Consider the following 19,202-nt stretch of genomic DNA (forward strand, 5'->3'; position numbering starts at 1 on the left):
CAGAGAGAAATGCGTTTTGTAGCTTTCATCTCAGGTTATCATTTAATCATTATGTTTGATCAGTGTTGAGCACATTTATTTGCAGCCATGGATTCGCGGTGAAATTTAGAATTTCAGCATAAGTGAATTTTTTTGTGAAACTGCGGCAAAAATTTGCCGAGAAAAAACGCCCATAAAAAAAAAAATACGCCCATTGACTTTAATGCATTAGGACAAACAAGTCGCCATAAGAAAAAAACGCCCATTGGCTAATGCATTTGGATAAAAAAGTCGCCATAAGAAAAAACGCCCATTGACTTTAATGCATTAGGACAAAAAAAGTCATACCATGCATGCCATCCCGCCGGTGATTTACATTGTAGCCGGCGGGAAGGCAGGGAAAGACAGTTTGGGGAGATTAGTCGCCCGAGTGAGAGGAGATTTGTCGCCGGACGACTTATCTCTCCGAGTGTCTCTGCCCTAATGCATTCGGACAAAAAAGTTGCCATAAGAAAAATAACCCATTGACTTAAATTCAGTTTGAGTAAGAAAAATTGTCACGTGCATAAAACAAAATTGTGCGTAAAAACACCCATTGGCTTCAATGTGGTACGAAAAAATTTGCAAAATGGGGAAAAATTTGCGAAAGTTCGTGAATTTTCCGACGAAACAGGACATTCGCTCATCACTAATTATGATGTTGCATTATATAGTGCTGTAAACCTGCCCTTGCATCACGTTTTTCGTTTTGTTTTGTTTGTATTTATTCGCCACTGGCAGATCCTATATACGCGTATTATCGTCCCAAATGGATACGTTAAAACATAGTGATAGTGTTGGGAACAGTTGCACAGTTTTATCCGTCTCTCCTGCTCCTTATTGTCAGAGGAGACCCTGTGTGTAATAAAAGGGATTTTTTTTTATTTCCATTGCCATTCTGTGGCAAAATCCTTCCTTTAAACGTCTTCCAATCACAAGCCAAGTACATGTATACTCACCAGTTAAAACACTGGCTCCAGGTGCAAATAACCCAGACCCAGAAGTAGAAACTTAAGTCAAACGTTTGTCTGGCACAAACTGGGCCACTTTGGTTTCAAAAAAAGTACAGTTTAAAAAAATTCTATGGAGGGCAAAAACATCCCCAACATATCAAAAGAGACAGACTTATGCATTTTGTTCCTTCACGGGGCCCTTAATCATAGGCTAATTTACTTTACACATAGGTACTTGAAGATCAATCAATCAGGCTGCGCAAGAGAAGAGCTCGGCTACTATTTTCCTGACTAGTCGCATTGAAATTTGGAAAACAAGGAAACCTCCTCTGTATTTACAAAAACTGTTACCATAAACAGTACAGGTATGGGATCTGTTGTATGGAAACCCATTATCCAGAAAGTTCTGAATTACGGAAAGGCTTCTGCCATGGACTCCATTTAATCCAAATAATCTACTTTTTTAAAAATTACTTACATTTTCTCTGTAATAATAAAACAGTAGCTTGTACTTGATCCCAACTAAGATATAATTAATCCTTATTGGAAGCAAAACCAGCCTATTCGGTTTATTTAATGTTTACATGATTTTCTAGTAGACTTAAGGTATGAAGATCCAAATTATGGAAAGATTATTTATCCGGAAAACCACAGGTCCTGAGCATTCTGGATAATAGATCCCATACCTGTGCTTTTGAAAGTAAGTTAGCCAGTGCCCCATGAAGACACAAAATGCATAAAAAGAAAGAGAAAAATTGCCAGCTCACAGTTTGCCTTTAAAAATAATTATTATAAAAAACGAGTTGTTAGTGCCACACTTTAGCCAAAATATGTAAGCTCACGTGCCACTTAGATATCCATTCTACATACTTAGAATGCTAATGGATAGTGTATGACTCGCGTACAATGAGGGGCCTGACTTGGCACGTGAGCTTACATATTTTGGCCAAAGTGTGGTTCTAACACCTCGTTTTTAGTAATAATTATTTTTAATGGCAAACCGTGCACTGGCAATTTTTCTCCTTCTTTTTGTGTACAAATTTTGGCTTTTTATCATTTTATAGCAGCTGGTCAACTCCAGAATGTGGGTTCGACTGAATGCTGGCAATTTCTGTGTTTCATGTACAAAAAGCATAAGGCTGCATCTTTTGGTGCGTTGAGGATGTTTTTGTCCTAAATAATTTTTAACTACATTTTTTTCCGACTAAGGCGGTCTTGTGCCAGACAGGTTGTACTTTGTGAAATCTTTTCCTGAGATGTTAAGGGCAGGTACTCACTCTCAGATTCGGGGAGATTTAGTCACCTGGTGATATATCGTCTCTTCTTCCAGGCGACTAATCTCCCTGAACTGCCTCCTGCCAACTAGAATCTAAATTGCCGGCGGGATGGCACAAGAAGCGCTTCGTTTTCCGAAGTCATCGGAAGTTTCCTCGTGAGGCAACTTCGAGCGACTTCGGAAAATGAAGCACACCAATTGCCATCCTGCGGCCAATTACATTCTAGCCGGCGGGAGGCAGTTCATGGAGAGTAGTCGCCTTGAAGAAAAGTCGATTTATCGCCAGGCGACTAAATCTCCCCTAATCTGAGAGTGTATCTGCCCTTAAGGGGTAGTTCACCTTTGAGTTAACTTTTAGTATGATGTAGAAACTGATATTCTGAGACCATTTGTGATTGGCTTTCATTTCTTATTATTTGTGGTTTTTGAGTTATTTAGATTTTTATTCAGCAGCTCTTCAGTTTGCAATTTCAGCAGTCTGGTAGCTAGGGTCCAAGTTACCTTAACAACCATGCATTGATTTGCATAAGAGACTGGAATATGAATAGGAGAGGCCTGAATAGAAAAATGAGTAATAAAAAACCCCCGCTTACTTCCCAGCCATGCAGAACTCAAGCAGCTTTGTTTGTTTCCCTTTAGAGCAGTCGGCGACTGTGTAGAGATTTGTACTGGATTTTATTTTTGCCTTTACATCCCCTTTACTGTTTCCAACTCCAGCTGCAGGGACAAAGATCATGGAGCCAAATTTAAACTGATAAACTGAGATTCTATTTAGAGGATTATTTTGCTGCAGCCACTGGTTCTGCAGAGTTGGAGAAAGTTTATATTAAACAATACAAAAACTATAAAATCCACATTAGATTACATGACAACACAGGACCCAGTGCAGTCTGTATATTCTGATTATTAATCAGTCTTGCTGTATCGGCTTCTGGCAGATTTTATTTGACTTGTGCTGTTTTGATAATTTATGACGATCCCTAAGCAGCTCAGACCACACTGAGCATGTGCACAGTCTTTAGTATACACAATACAGCAGTTCTAGCTTTATTCTATTTTAGATTTTACTTCCTCTTGGGGAAGTGCTGGAGTGTTGTGTAGGAGTGTTGTGTTGTGACTCTTCATGGTCTCTTATGAGGCCCTCAGCCGTGAGTGTGTAGAAGGGTTGCTAACAAATCATTTGTGACTGCTGGATATTACACTGGGTAACTTGTGTGTCTCCTATAAGACTTTACTGTTACACTGGCTGCATGTAACGCTTTAAAAAGGTGATGTTATACTGGGAAACAGTGGCTATTTGCTATGCTCTTAATCTTTGTATTTAGCTTCTTTGTTGGTTTCATACTGAATATTTCTAAAGATTTTTGTATCTGTTATGCTGTATGGTTTTTTTTTTTTTAAGCAAAAGCCCACATTTCTTAAAACTGGTTAATGTTACAAAACCCATTGCTGGAGTACTTTTTTAGCTCTTGAGGTTCATACGTAGTACAAACATAAATCTTTATCTGAGGCTACAGAAGAATAAAGATCAGAGTTGCTATCATCTGTCAGGACCCCCATACTGTTGGTGGGCTTGGATTAACACAAGACCTAGACTTGATCCCACATGAAGTACTATCTGCATGGGGTTCTATGTTGTTCTTGTGATTATGTAGATGTCCCTGGATGATCAGACTTCTCTTAATCTAAGACTCTAATCTGAGTTTTTTTATTCTTCTAATAAAATGAATTTATAATGAATTGGCCAAGCAAACACAGTGGGCAGAAAAGGAACTTTGTGAGAAGAGGAGCGACTTGTGAATGTTCAGAAGTGAAAGCTTGTGGCTTGTATCAGACATTGGCTGTGAAATGATAAAGTGATCCCTGTCCTAGAACCCCAGCATGTGCCCCAGCCAGCACATTTCCCATGTTAATGTATAGTTTTAATTTATAGTGTTAATGTATAGTGTTAATGCACAGTGTTAATGCACAGTGTTAATGCACAGTGTTAATGTATAGTGTTAATGTATAGGGAGATACAGACAGACAGGGAGTTGTCTAGGACATCAAGTTCATGCACACAATTCTGCTTGATTTTTTATGGTTTTGTTTTGTGAACATCGGTGCGTGTGTTTTTTGTGTGCTAATGTGTTTATTTAATGAATGTATGTTAGAGCCAAAGTGCAAACAAGGAGGATGTTTTATTGTGAAGAAGTTTCAGAGAATATAAAACTAGTGCTATGCCCCACAATCACAAGCCCAGCAGCCAGTCGCTATAGATCTAATATAAACCGTTTCATTGGTTCCTAAGTCCACTTGTAAAGCTGCCTGTCCTGTGCGGAACCAATTTATAAGACCCGCAGCCTACATATTTACCCACGTTGATCTGCTACCCGACCCGGGTATCCATATTTGAATTTTTTCCCATGACCAAGCACTAATTTAAAAGTTGGGCTATTTTCACTGACCTAGTGTAGGACTCGCGTACAATGAGGGGCCTGATTTGGCACGTGAGCTTACATGTTTTGGCCAAAGTGTGGTGTGAACACCTCTTTTTAATAATAATTATTGTTAAAGGCAAACCGTGCACTGCCAATTTTTCTCCTTTTTGTGTACGAATATTGTCTTTTTATAGTTTTATAGCAGCTGTAATATAAGCTGATGCTACAGGGCTGATTATTAAATTCTGATGCTAATTGCACTGGTTTCTGTGCTGCCATGTAGTAATTATCTGTATTAATTACTAATTGGCCTTATTTTGTGACATTTCTATTCTATGTGTACTGTATATTGTGAGTGGGTCCCTAAGCTCAGTAAGTGACAGCAGCACAGAGCATGTGCAGTGAATCAGCAGAAAAGAAGATGGGGAGCTACTGGGGCATCTTTGAAGACACCGATCTTTACTGATAAAGGGTTGTGGTTGCCTTGGGCTGGTACAACATTTCTAGCTACTTCTTTAGTTCAGCTTTAGTTCTCCTTTAACCTTGCAGCATTAGTGTTACCCTATGGGAACTGTGGCAGATTTGTATTCACTGGTAACCTTTTCATTTCACTAATGATAACATTTTTCATAGAGGACAAAATGATGGTGTACAATCCGGGAAAACATTATGTAAAATCAGGGAAATGCTCCCAAATGCATTATAAATTGGTGAGACTGCAACAAAAATTTGTCTTAATTGTGGGAAACTGTGAAATCAGGAGATGTAATATTGAGGTAATGTTGTACCATAACAGCTCACGTTTCATGGAAACAATCCAATGTATTGAGTCATTTGGCTGTTGTACATTTCTGCAAGCTTTCCTGCATTTAATACTTGTCTGCAGAACTGACGCCTCTTGGAATATTGGCTTAGAGAGGTCGTTATGTTTGCTATGGCTTTTGTTTACTCACTGATAGAAACAAGTGCTACTGGTTCTACAAAGGTTCTTTATATTCAAGGGATTCGGTCGTGATTTTTATGATGTTTTTATTTCTAAATTACACTGTTCACTCTATAATATAAAATGTAATTACTGAACCAGCAAGTGTATTTATTTTAGTTGTAATATTGGTGTAGGTGCATCTCAGGTCATTTTGCCTGGTCATGTGATTTCAGAAAGAGCCAGCACTTTAGGATTGAACTCCTTTTTGGCAGGCTGTTATTTCTCCTACTCCATGTAACTGAATGTGTCGCAGTGGGACCTGGATTTTACTATTGAGTATTGTTCTTAGATCTACCAGGCAGCTGTTATCTTGTGTTAGGGAGCTGCTATCTAGTTACCTTCCCATTGTTCTGTTGTTAGGCTGCTGGGGGGAGGGAGGAGGTGATATTCCAACTTGCAGTAAAGAAGTTTATCAGAGCACAAGTCACATGACTGGGGGCAGCTGGGAAACTGACAATATGTCCAGCCCCATGTCAGATTTCGAATTAAATATAAAAAAATCTGTTTGCTCTTTTGAGAAACGGATTTCAGTGCAGCACTATTTACTTATACATTTTGAAAAAAACTTTCTTTAAGAAATCGTATTGCTTCTATGCTGCTTTTCCTGCACTTCATTCTGGATAATGATGCTGTAAATGATGTTCTTATATCCAGGCAGCCTGCGTGTTGTTCATGGGACTCTTCAGTGAGCGGCTTAGACAATCAAATGCCAGGGAGATCACATGAGGGTCAGTGGAAATCGAGAACCAGACAGACCCGTGACTCCCACTGGTGAGTGTATGGCATTGGTAGCCAAATCAGAATGGTGCAGACTACACTTCCTGCCTTGCAGCCAATCACTCTGGCCTATATTATATGGCTACCTACATCGATGGCCAATCTGCACTAAATGGTAGCCTGTATTCCCAGCTATCCCATGGGGCCACTGAGCCCCTTCGCGGTCATACATTAATGTGACGTTCAGTTGCAGCACTCCCATCCCAGGGAGCAGTGGTACATCCCTGTCTGAAGCCAAATGTATGATCATAGGTTCCACCTACAATATACTCTGCCTCCATGCCATACATCTTGTCCCAGGATAAGCAAATAAGCACTATGTACATACAGCTGAATAACCGACCTTTCATATTTAATTATACCTCGTCTTTCCTTATGCAATATCACTGTGTACATAATCCACATTAAACCCACACTATTTCTACTCTCTGCTCCCTGTGTGCCTTGAGCAGATCCTCGAGTCCAATTCTCTGCAGTCTCCTCTGTATATTATTCACCAGTGTATGTATCATATTTATTTTATTTTGCCTTTAGATCAGCCTGACAGAAGGTTAGTAGGTTGTTTTTTTTTCCAGCTGTATAAAATTATTATTTTTGTCATTTTTAAATATGTATATTTATGCTATTGGCTATTTATGTTTTCAGGGTTTTTATGTTTGTAGCTTTTAGGACATAAAGCGCCTAATAAGTTTAGCACCCTGGTCGTACATATAGTTTCTGCTGGTTTTAACTACATTAAAACTTTATTTGCTTCGTCCTCTTGAATCTGCACTTTTTATTTTCATGAAATGATATATATTAAACTGTATATCTTTTCCTGACGACTTCCTTGACTACATCATTGTCCGAAACTGACCAGCAGGTGGTGCTGTTGTAACAGTTCATTCATATTTACAGTAAATGTCTCCCTTAAAGGAGAATTCAACCCGTAACATAAAAAACCCCTACCCCCGTACCCTCCCTCCTCCCCCCCCATCCTACCTGGTACCCGGGGCAAATGCCCCTAACGTTTTAGTATAGATATAGTTAGTATAGATATGGGTATATAGAATTTATATGAAAGTAGGGAGGGGTGTGTGTATGGATGCTGGGTTTTCATTTGGAGGGGTTGAACTTGATGGACTTTGTCTTTTTTCAACCCAATTTAACTATGCAACTATGCACCGATTTTTATGTTACCTGTTTGATTTCTCCTTTAAAGGGTTTGTTCACCTTTAAGATAACGGTTAGTATGATGTAGAGAATGAGACCATTTGCAATTTTTCATTTTTTATTATTGAAGGTTGTTATTTAGCTTTTCATTCAGCAGCTCTTCAATTTGCATCTAAAGCAATCTGGTAACTAGGGCACACATTACCCTAGCAACCATGCATTGATTTGAACAAGAGACTGGAATATGAATGAGAGGCTTGAATAGAAGGATCAGTAATAAAAAGTAACAATAATACATTTGTAGCCTTACAGTGCATTTGTTTTTTAGAAGAGAGTCCGCGATGCCCATTTGAAAGCTGCAGAAGAAACAGGCAAATAACTATAAAACTATAAATAATGAAAAGTTGCTTAGAATTGGCCGTTCTATAACACACTAAAAGTTACCTTAAGGGAGGAACTCCACGGGCGATTTCAGCACGATCTGACGCTGTGGTCATGTCGGATGCAACAGAAATTAGGTAAGAGATGGAAATGTCGGATGAAGTCGCAGCGTTCATCCAACCTGACGCAGGTGCAGCGTCTGCTTCTGACAGTCGCGTCGGACGAACAATGCGACACCATCCAACGTTCCAGTTGCTTACCTTATTTCCGTCGCATCGCACCAAAATCCCCCTTGGAGTTCCTCCCTAAAAGTGAATTACCCCATTTAAAGCTTGCCTTCAAGCCTGGAATTCAAATTTGAGCACCTACTTTGAGGCCACCAGGAATATTACTAAAGAAGGTCGTAAGCAACATGTGGCTGATGAACAACTGATTGGGGATCACTGGTCTAAAGCAACGAGCCTTGCTAAGTCATATCTAATATAAGTAATTTAAAAAAAAAAAAAAAAAGATAACTTGCTAAGTAATCTTAAGAACGTTTCATCATTCATCCAAGCAGCTTCTTCAGAAGATGAGTGGTGAAACCTTTTCAAGATTATTCCGCAAGTCCAGTTGCTTCAGGCATAATTGTGTCTACTCACAGATCAATTCATCCATCTCACCAAACTGCGAATACTTCTATGAGAACCTATTCCAAAGTGATGGCAGCCACTCTATACAACGAACACTGAAGAAAGAGATGGGTCGGCTGTTGGAAACTCATAGGTCACGTAACAATATGGTGAGTTTGAAAAGTTGCTTTTCTTTTAATTATAATTATACTTCCATTCATGTTCACAGTAAAAATGGACCATACATTAAACCAGAAATAGGGAACCTAGGGTAGCGGCTTACTGTTGGACTTGGCCAAGAAGTTGTAGGAAATCCCAAGTTCTGTGTAACGTCAACTCTGAATACAAAAAGTCTTACTAACACTGTAACAAATAGGAAAGCCTGACATGCTGGCGATTATTGCAAAGGCAGAGAAGATCCACCTATGGGTCATTTCGCTGGTGAGTCATCCTGCTTTTTGTTTTTTGTTATGGTATGAAGAGAAAAGGCGCTTTCATTGATCTTTTTATAAACAGTCCCTTATTAGGAGTAAAAATGGCATATGTCCTGTTTAGATAAAATACATAGGCAACAATTAAAAAAAAAATCCAAAATGGCTGACCATAAGCATTTATCCAATAAGAAAGGAGTTAATATTTTTATTTGTATATGTACAATTGTATATACATCCCCAGCATTTTGGACTGTATGGAACCTGAAACGTGGATGTGGTTGTCTGTTGTGGTGTTCTTCGTTTCCTTGGCTTGGTGTCATCTTCTGAAAGCAGGAGGGGTTCTCTACTCTCTCTTGCAGTCAGTGGCAGGTACAGCAGGGAACGGCTGCATTGGGTGGAAGATGCTTCTAGAACACATCATTGTCAAGTGAACTTCACTTCAAGTCTGTTCTTCATTCACTGACCGAGTATCATCTCGGTGACATGTTGGCTTTAGAGGGAGAAAGCGAGCCTGAAGCAGAGCGATTAATGGGAGAAGAAGGCAGTTTGATGGGACTCATGGACTCGGTAGTTTGAAGTTTCCATACCAGCTCTTCATTGGTACGGCTTAACCTCTTCTTTTCCTTGCTTTCTTTCTCCACACTTTCTTGTAGATTGGCATTTTCAACAGACAATTTCCTGGAAAGAACAAGCTCAGTAAATGACATGTCACTGAAACAGACTGATTAATGCAGAGCGCCACTGGCCCTCGCTTGGAATGTACGAAGATTCTGTAACCGTCAAATTATCAGGCAGTTTGACCTAGGGATGCACCGAATCCAGGATTCGGTTCGGGATTCAGGCCAGGATTTGGCCTTTTTCAGCAGGATTCGGCCAAATCCTTCTGCTCAGCCGAACCGAATCTGAATCCTAATTTGCATATGCAAATTAGGGGTAGGGAGGGAAATCGCATGACTTTTTGTCACAAAACAAGGAAGTAAAAAAAAAAATTCCCCTTCCCCCCCTTCCGCATATGCAAATTAGGGTTCAGATTCGGTTCGGTATTCAGCCAAATCTTTCACAAAGGATTCGGGGGTTCGGCCGAATCCAAAATAGTGGATACTATTGGATACATCCCTAATTTGACCAAACGTATCCAAGCAAAAAGTCGTTCCTGCAGGTTATATTGTGATATATTTCAATCACAGCTGGTCTATCAAGAAAACTGCTAATGCCTTTCCAATGGTGCATGTGAGGAGCAACAGGGCTGCAGTAATTTAAGTTTAGCTAAATAAGTGGCTTATGCAATATGGTCCTCCTGCCTGTCCACTATCTCTACTTGGATGTCGCAACTCTACCTTAAATGAAACCTCTCTAAAACGGAACATATCCAAAATACGATCATTTATCATCCAAGATGCTGCCAAAATTCTTATGACTCTCTCATCATATCACTTCTCGACTACTGTAACTCTTGTAATTGGCCTTCCCCTCCAGAGACTGTCACCTCTCCAGTCCATAATGAACACTGCTGCAAAGCTCATACACCTCAGCAACCGCTCCTCCTCTGCCTCGCCATTCTGTCAATCCCTACACTGGCTTCAGAATAAAACTCAAATTAATGACCCCAACATTCAAAGCACTTCATAACTTTGCCCCACCCTACATCTCTGATCTCATCTCTAGATACTCACCCAACTGCTTGTTACACTCCTCTACTGACCTGCTCCTCAACTCTTCTCTCATTACCTCCTCACATGCTCACATTCAAGACTTTCCAAGGGCTGCACCCCTCCGCTGGAACTCTCTCCCACGGTCTGTCCGACTTTCTCCCAACCTTTCTGCTTTCAAAAGATCTCTTAAAGCACACTTCTTTATAGAAGTTTACCTCACTACCAAATGCAATACCACATACAATACCACATCTCTCAATCTTGGCTGACAATACAATACTGGTCAGTAAAGGTGGTCATACAGGTGGCCATGTATGGGCCAATAAAAGCTCCGGACTCCAGACCAAGTTGCCAGCTTATTGGTCTATATATGGTCCCTTAGGAGGGCCTGCCTGACTAAACATCATAGTGTTATGCACAAAAATGGTAACTGTAAAAATCCTTCTGAGCCTTAATTTATTTTAATGGGGGAAGCCATACAGTATATCTAGAGTATGTATTGACTATATATAACTGGGATAAGCCCCTACTAAGCACCACCAACTTAAAAGCTTGTACAATCAATTCTATACAAGAGAAATGATTATTTCATTAGAAAATGCTTGTACAATCTATCATGTAGGTTATTTATTGTACCAGTGACGGCAGAGTTACAGACCTGATGTGATAAGCCAGTGTCACTGTATTTTGGTCTTGTTTTTATAGGCTCCAAGTTTACTCAATGCCCCAGGCGTTTCTCATGTAAATATACAGGCTCTCATGTGCTTCTAGCCAAAGGCTTGTTCTGCTTCATGTCTTTAGTGCAATAAACTTTTTGAGATTGCTTTGCTCTGTACATGCCCCATGCAGATATAAAGAATAAACAACTGTATTTCTGTTCATTTTATCGCATGGCTTAGCAAGGGCACAGTCAGTATCTGAGGCACCAGTAATAGAGTCTAGCAGGATTAAGGCAACCAAACCCTACTATGGGCATAGCTTGAAAAAGGCAAATAACGGTATTCTGTATTGAACATGTTCCAATAAATAAAGTCAGCAGGACCCCACAACTGCAGGGGGGCTCAGAGGATAGGGCAGTGGTTGACTTTTGCAGTCCACCTCGGAGTTTGTCTTTCTTCATGCCCCCTTATCTCATAACAAAGCTACAGATATAGGAAAACATTGGTGTATTAATGATTTCAGGTTTCAGGACTATCTAGTAATCACATAAGTTTCAATCCCAAATGTACCTTAATTCACATTAAGTCTGAGCCCCACATTCTTGGAACCATTGGGATAGACAGTTCAATAGCATTCCCCCACTCCCTTCTTTCTGCTTTTGCCTACATCCAAGCCTCCTTAAGAGGGAATAGTGGGGGACTTACAAACTGCAGAAAGGTTCTGAATATTTCTTTAGTTGGAAGGTAAAGGCCACGGCAAAACCAATTTTGTTTTCCTTTCAAGTAACACTATTTTCTTTAAAAAGGTATAGTATAGTGCTCATTGACAGACAATGGCAGATGGTAAGACATGTTTTCATATAACGTTGTTATGAGCTGAAGTTGATTTTGAGTAGTCTACAAAAATGTAATCTAATATCTAAGATGTAGTGTATATCTGAAAATTAATCTAAATCAAATAATACATAACATGGCCTATTGTTATCCAGTATGGGTTAATGCACTGGATCTCCATGTTACTAATATCTGCCCATGTTATCACCCCCAGTAAGCAGTAATAATAGAGAGACCTGGTCACAACCACATTCTGATCAATCCTGGCTTTCATGTCTTCATTCTGCTGCTGAAGGACCTGAGCTTTCTCCTCCAGGAGAACATTTATTTCAGCCTGCGAGAAGAAACACATGGTAAAATATCTGACAATATCTGCACATCCAGGGGAGCCGAATAGGGTTCCAGGGACTTTATTGTAAGGGACATACCAGTTTTTCCAATTCCATTATCCTTCTCTCCTGTTGATGGATTAGTTGGTTCTTCATCTCCAGCACTTGTTTCACACTGTTCAAATCTTCATCTATGTGGCGGTATGGAGCTAGAGCAATCTGCAAAAGGACAATTAAGTGATTTATAATCACTTAATGATGCAAAGATGATGATACACTATAGAATATGAGGAATTACCTTGAGTTCTGGTAGGAGGTGGGAGAAGGTGGTCTCTCAATGTCAATCATGAGGGAGGTGACTACTCTTGGAGGTCCATGTAAGAGAGTGTATTACTTGCCCAAGTTATTTTGCCTTATGGTAAAACACAGCTTATGATGCTAAGGGCCCAAAGTCAGCTACCTCAAAATTATGCCTAAACCCTCATCAGCGCTGCAAGGCAGGCCATCTAGTGGGAGGTCAGATTCTGTGGTGCTCACTGGTGAGAGATAGGAGTAGGGCTGCCACCAGTAAGGTTTAATCTGTCTGGTTCAAAATTGCCTGGCCAGATTGATCTGAAACCATCCACTATGGCACAGACACACCTCTATTTCCCTGACCCTAATGTCATAGCCCCAATGTCTAATTTCTTGGACCAAACATACTTTCCCTTGCTCTTCCTCTCACCCTCTCTGACTTCCAACCCAACTGAGAAACGTTGTATTATTTCTACCAATTCTGTATGTTCTACAGCAAAGCTGCAACGGCAAGGTGGAGATGGAAGTTGACACTGTCCCTCCGGACTACGTGGGGCCCATAGTGGATATTTAGTGTCCATAGTAAATTAGTATATGACATATTATTACATTGCATAGTAATTTAGGGATATCTAGAATATCTTGTTGACTGTAGGCTGGGGACATTACCTCAAACTGTTCATTGGTGTCTCTCATTAGCGCTTCTTCAAATCTCTTTGCTCTGTCTCGTAGCGTATTATTCTGGAACGTTAATGTGTCCACCTGATCCTGTACAAAGAGCAGGATGAGAGGGAGGAGTAGTAAATGACATCTTCTACTTTAAACTCGCCTGTTCTCTGACATGAGGTCTATATACTGATATAACCCTTAAAGGAGAACTAAAGCTTAACAAAGAAGTAGGCATGAAATGCTGCATATTATGGTTTGGGTTTCTGTACCAGCCCAAGGCAACCACAGCCCTTTAGCAGTAAAGATCTGTGTCTCCAAAGATGCCCCAGTAGCTCCTCATCTTCATTTCTGCTAATTCACTGCACATGCTCTGTGCTGCTGTCACTTACTGAGCTTAGAGACCCACTCACAATATAGAATACACATAGAATAGAAATGTCACAATATAAGGATAATAACTGTTTAATTCCTTCTTTAATGTGCTTAGTTTGAAAGCTCTGGAGTTTTATGAGTGTGTAAATCACTGGGTATGGACATGTCTGGGCTACTCACATTCTCAATGATGTCTTTGTACTGAATTCAGAAGAATTTAATCTTCTTGTAATGAACCGGGAAACATTACCTGTAGCGTCAATTGCAGTTTTTCACAATTGTCCTCCAGGGTTTTCCTTTCAAGCTCATGGTTCTGTTTCAGTTCTGGCAGACAAAGGGGAGAAAAATCAATTATCGCTGACAGAGGATACAAAATTAGGTTATATTGTGGGATTGGGACTGGGGCAGATGCTTTTAAAAACCTAGTATTTTTGGTAGGAAAATACTTTTGACTCATGTTAAGTCAGTTGAATGCTGGAAGGTCTTTCAAACTGCCACCATTAAGGCTTGATAATTTGACTATTGAAATGAAGGAAAGCGCTGAAAATAAAATACAAGTTAATTACTTGGTCTTTCCAAAATAATTAGCTTGTATTTTATGTTCAAGGCTTTTCTTTATACAGGTATGGAATATGAAAAACCCAGAAAGCTCCAAATTACGGAAAGGCCATCTCCCATAGAATCCACTTTATCTTAATGACCCAAAATTTCCTTTTTCTCTGTAATAATAAAACAGTATCTTGTACTTGATCCAAATTAAGATGTAACTAATCCTTATTAGAAGCAAAACCAGCCTATTGGCAGGGGCGGATTAATGCCTAGGCTATCCTAAGCTATAGCCTAGGGGCCCATAGTGGTCAGGGGCCCATGGGGTTTTTTGCAATTTAATAAAAATAAAAAAATGTCACCGTCCACTGTCTGCACCGTCTGGCTGTAGCTCAGGGGAGCCCAGGACAACGATTGCGGACGAGGTCTACCAGTAGATGCTGGGATTTTCCTGGTAGACCGCGACCTGCCAGAGGTTGAAATGGCGATTTGTGGCTGTGACATCGCAAGTCTCTCGAGATGAGACTTTGCACTGTTAAGGGCCTGGTCTGCGCTCTCCCCGCGGCTCCTCCTGGACTCTCTAGCGTCGCTCAGGCTTTCCTGTGGCAGCCGGACACAGGAGCTCAGGATGTGTGGGTGCAGCCTACAACCCTGTCTCCCCCCACTATAACTGAGCCCTGAGCCTGGTGTAGGGAGGGGGGACAGCGAGAGAGAGAGAGAGAGAGAGGCTTCACTGACACCATAGGACAGGGACACACACACAAAAGAGAAAGACAGCTAAAGCGGGGGGGAGAGAGAGAGACCCAGGAATAGAGAGAGAGACTTTAGGCGTAGAGAGAGAGACAGGCGTAGAGAAGAAAGAGAGAGAGACCCAGGCGTAGAGAGAGAGTTGGTCATTCTGTGCCTTTTCAATATGGCGGTCGTGGGTATGTGGGGGTATAAGGGGGAGGGCCCCCGTGGAAAGTGTAGCCTAGGGGCTGCATGTAGTGTTAATCCTCTACTGCCTATTGGGTTTATTTAATGTTTACATGATTTTCTGTAGACTCAAGGTATGAAGATCCAAATTATAGAAAGATCCATTATCCGGAAAAACCCAGGTCCAGAGCATTCTGGATAACAGGTGCCATACCTCAACCTTCATTTCACCAAATTAACATTTTATAGAAGTTAGAAGAACGCTTTTAAATCTATTCATCTTATGAGCTGCAGTTCCTATTTTTTATCACAGGAGGGTGCATTTACCTTTGTATTTGAACAATATGTGGGAGACAATTTTTTTTTTAATATTTCCAGATATAAACCAGTTGCCTTTCTGTGAGCATTGGCCTTATTTGTTTGTAACGTTGCTGCCTTGCAATCCTGGACTATGTGGATGGGATGAAAGACTGGGTGGGACAAGCTGATGATGTTGGGGACAGGCTGGTGAGTTTGACATGGCAGCCCATGACTGGTCAAATTGAACTCCAATCATGGAGTCCTGTCTGGGTTTCAAACTTCTGGGACAGCCCATGCCAAAACTGGACTGTCTGATTTATAACCAGACAGGTGGCAACTCTATCTGCTAGTGAGGGATCTGGTCCTCAGAACTGTCCCTAGTCATTCCTAATCATAACTAACTGGGTGAAAGGCAAAGCCAGCACCATACCACATTGAAAGCACCTTTAATTAAATATAAACATTGATGTTACAAAAATTTGTACACGCCATGAACACATTACTGATCTCCTTTAATATCAATCTGATGCAAGTGCCTACATCAGTCCCTAGAAGCTACTGCAGTTGGGGTTCTGCACATCTGATATCACCATGATCCTTGTCCCACACTTTTGTTACTGAGTTGGGACGGTGCTCCATTGGAAAAAAAAGAATTATTATATATAAATATAATCTAATAAAATGTATATAAATAAAAAAAAGTCCAACCATGGGGCACTCAGATCAAATAGCTAAAGAAAAGCCCCCCTTAGACTATATGATCCCCGTGTGGTCGCCCACTCTATCACAAATTCATATCACAAAAAGTCAGAATATATTAATACAAAATCTAAAACCAATTCCCCTCAAATATTCACCCTGACTTCTAATAAATGAATATTGGTGGCCACCAATACTTTTCAACTGGGAAGCCAAGAGCCAAACCTTGTCCATTGTGGACTACACTGATGCTTCCCAGTCGGTTGCAGGACAACAGTACAAGTTTAGCAGACTCTGGCTTTGGGTTCCGAATATCACAGTCACTCCAAATTTGGTGCTCAGCTCTTTCCCCCTATTGTACTCACTGGAATTTCACAGTTGAGAACTAACGAGCACAATGATTGTTATATAGATGCACATTATGGGGATGTGAGAATTTCACACATACTGCACACATTTATTCTAGTTGGCAAGTATTCATGGCCACCAATATTATTTCATTAGAGGTTGGAGTGAATATTTGAGGGGAATTGGTGGATCAGTGAAATATTTTGCCACTTTTCAGATTGGCTAGAGCTTATATGACTTGGTGCAAATGTTGCAATTACATTACGCTTTGTGGTCAACCTGCAAAAGACCCTGGGTAATCAAGTTATATTTGTTCACCCCTACTCTGTCTCTAAAGTGTTTTAGGCTTGTCTCCCACTCAGTAACTGTTGCAGGATCCCATGTGGGTGTGTGTAGTCATTCATGCACAGTTAATGATGGAAGTTGCTTTTACCGTGAATTCTGTTTTCATGCTCAGCACTAATTGCCTGAATGGCCGCCAAGTAGTTCTGCTTTATCTGGGACAGGGTACCTTCATGGGTGGCAGCCATGTCTTCAATCTGTGCAGCAGAAAGGAAAAAAGCTTATATTACATTATGTACAGACCCCAGCTTGATTCCCAAAATATGTAACATTCCTTCAAGCCTGACAAGTCCTGATCAGACAAACATAGCAAAAAACAATGGCATCTATGTGAATTCACATCAGGCCTGGCAATCTGTGGATTTTGGCAAATGCCAGAGGGGATGCTGTAAGATGCCATAGACAGTCACTATTTAGTGGGCTTGTGGGGGTCTTTTTGAGGGAGAGATGGTGCCTATAGTAACAGTGGGATAATAGTCTCTGGGAAGTGAGTGTGACTGTGGGATAGCAGGTATAGTAGGGAGAGATGGTGCCTATAGTAACAGTGGGATAATAGTCTCTGGGAAGGAAGTGTGACTGTGGGATAGCAGGTATAGTAGGGAGAGATGGTGTCTATAGTAACAGTGGGATAATAGTCTCTGGGAAGGGACTGTCACTGTGGGATAGCAGGTATAGTAGGGAGAGATGGTGACTATACTAACAGTGGGATAAGAGTCTCTGGGAAGGGACTGTCACTGTGGGATAGCAGGTATAGTAGGGAGAGATGGTGCCTATAGTAACAGTGGATAATAGTCTCTGGGAAGGGAGTGTGACTGTGGGATAGCAGGTATAGTAGGGAGAGATGGTGCCTATAGTAACAGTGGGATAAGAGTCTCTGAGAAGGGAGTGTGACTGTGGGATAGCAGGTATAGTAGGGAGAGATGGTGCCTATAGTAACAGTGGATAATAGTCTCTGGGAAGGGAGTGTGACTGTGGGATAGCAGGTATAGTAGGGAGAGATGGTGCCTATAGTAACAGTGGATAATAGTCTCTGGAAGGGAGTGTGACTGTGGATAGCAGGTATAGTAGGGAGAGATGTGCCTATAGTAACAGTGGATAATAGTCTCTGGGAAGGGAGTGTGACTGTGGGATAGCAGGTATAGTAGGGAGAGATGGTGCCTATAGTAACAGTGGGATAATAGTCTCTGGGAAGAGAGTGTGACTGTGGGATAGCAGGTATAGTAGGGAGAGATGGTGCCTATAGTAACAGTGGGATAATAGTCTCTGGGAAGAGAGTGTGACTGTGGGATAGCAGGTATAGTAGGGAGAGATGGTGTCTATAGTAACAGTGGGATAATAGTCTCTGGGAAGGGACTGTCACTGTGGGATAGCAGGTATAGTAGGGAGAGATGGTGACTATACTAACAGTGGGATAAGAGTCTCTGGGAAGGGAGTGTGACTGTGGGATAGCAGGTATAGTAGGGAGAGATGGTGCCTATAGTAACAGTGGGATAATAGTCTCTGGGAAGGGACTGTCACTGTGGGATAGCAGGTATAGTAGGGAGAGATGGTGACTATACTAACAGTGGGATAAGAGTCTCTGGGAAGGGACTGTCACTGTGGGATAGCAGGTATAGTAGGGAGAGATGGTGCCTATAGTAACAGTGGATAATAGTCTCTGGGAAGGGAGTGTGACTGTGGGATAGCAGGTATAGTAGGGAGAGATGGTGCCTATAGTAACAATGGGATAATAGTCTCTGGGAAGGGAGTGTGACTGTGGGATAGCAGGTATAGTAGGGAGAGATGGTGCCTATAGTAACAGTGGGATAATAGTCTCTGGGAAGGGAGTGTGACTGTGGGATAGCAGGTATAGTAGGGAGAGATGGTGCCTATAGTAACAGTGGATAATAGTCTCTGGGAAGGGAGTGTGACTGTGGGATAGCAGGTATAGTAGGGAGAGATGGTGCCTATAGTAACAGTGGATAATAGTCTCTGGGAAGGGAGTGTGACTGTGGATAGCAGTATAGTAGGGAGAGATGGTGCCTATAGTAACAGTGGATAATAGTCTCTGGGAAGGGAGTGTGACTGTGGGATAGCAGGTATAGTAGGGAGAGATGGTGCCTATAGTAACAGTGGGATAATAGTCTCTGGGAAGAGAGTGTGACTGTGGGATAGCAGGTATAGTAGGGAGAGATGGTGCCTATAGTAACAGTGGGATAATAGTCTCTGGGAAGAGAGTGTGACTGTGGGGTAGCAG

At 41.2% G+C, this 19,202-nt stretch overlaps 1 protein-coding gene across 1 annotated transcript in view; it reads right to left on the reverse strand.

Annotated features, from left to right (window-relative positions):
* Positions 1–8,744: 8,744 nt before the first annotated feature.
* The window catches only part of LOC108709955 (microtubule-associated tumor suppressor candidate 2), a 288,085-nt gene continuing 277,627 nt past the window's right edge, over positions 8,745–19,202 (reverse strand). Inside the window, exons 10-15 of the mRNA XM_041584508.1 lie at positions 17,058–17,163; positions 14,067–14,140; positions 13,445–13,543; positions 12,581–12,700; positions 12,389–12,486; positions 8,745–9,685 (exon numbers count right to left, since the gene is read on the reverse strand). Coding sequence (XP_041440442.1) covers positions 9,478–9,685; positions 12,389–12,486; positions 12,581–12,700; positions 13,445–13,543; positions 14,067–14,140; positions 17,058–17,163 — 705 coding nt within the window. The 3' untranslated portion in view covers positions 8,745–9,477. The remainder of the gene's footprint in view (positions 9,686–12,388; positions 12,487–12,580; positions 12,701–13,444; positions 13,544–14,066; positions 14,141–17,057; positions 17,164–19,202) is intronic.

Source organism: Xenopus laevis, chromosome 2S (assembly GCF_017654675.1).
Source record: "Xenopus laevis strain J_2021 chromosome 2S, Xenopus_laevis_v10.1, whole genome shotgun sequence".
NCBI lineage: Eukaryota > Metazoa > Chordata > Amphibia > Anura > Pipidae > Xenopus > Xenopus laevis.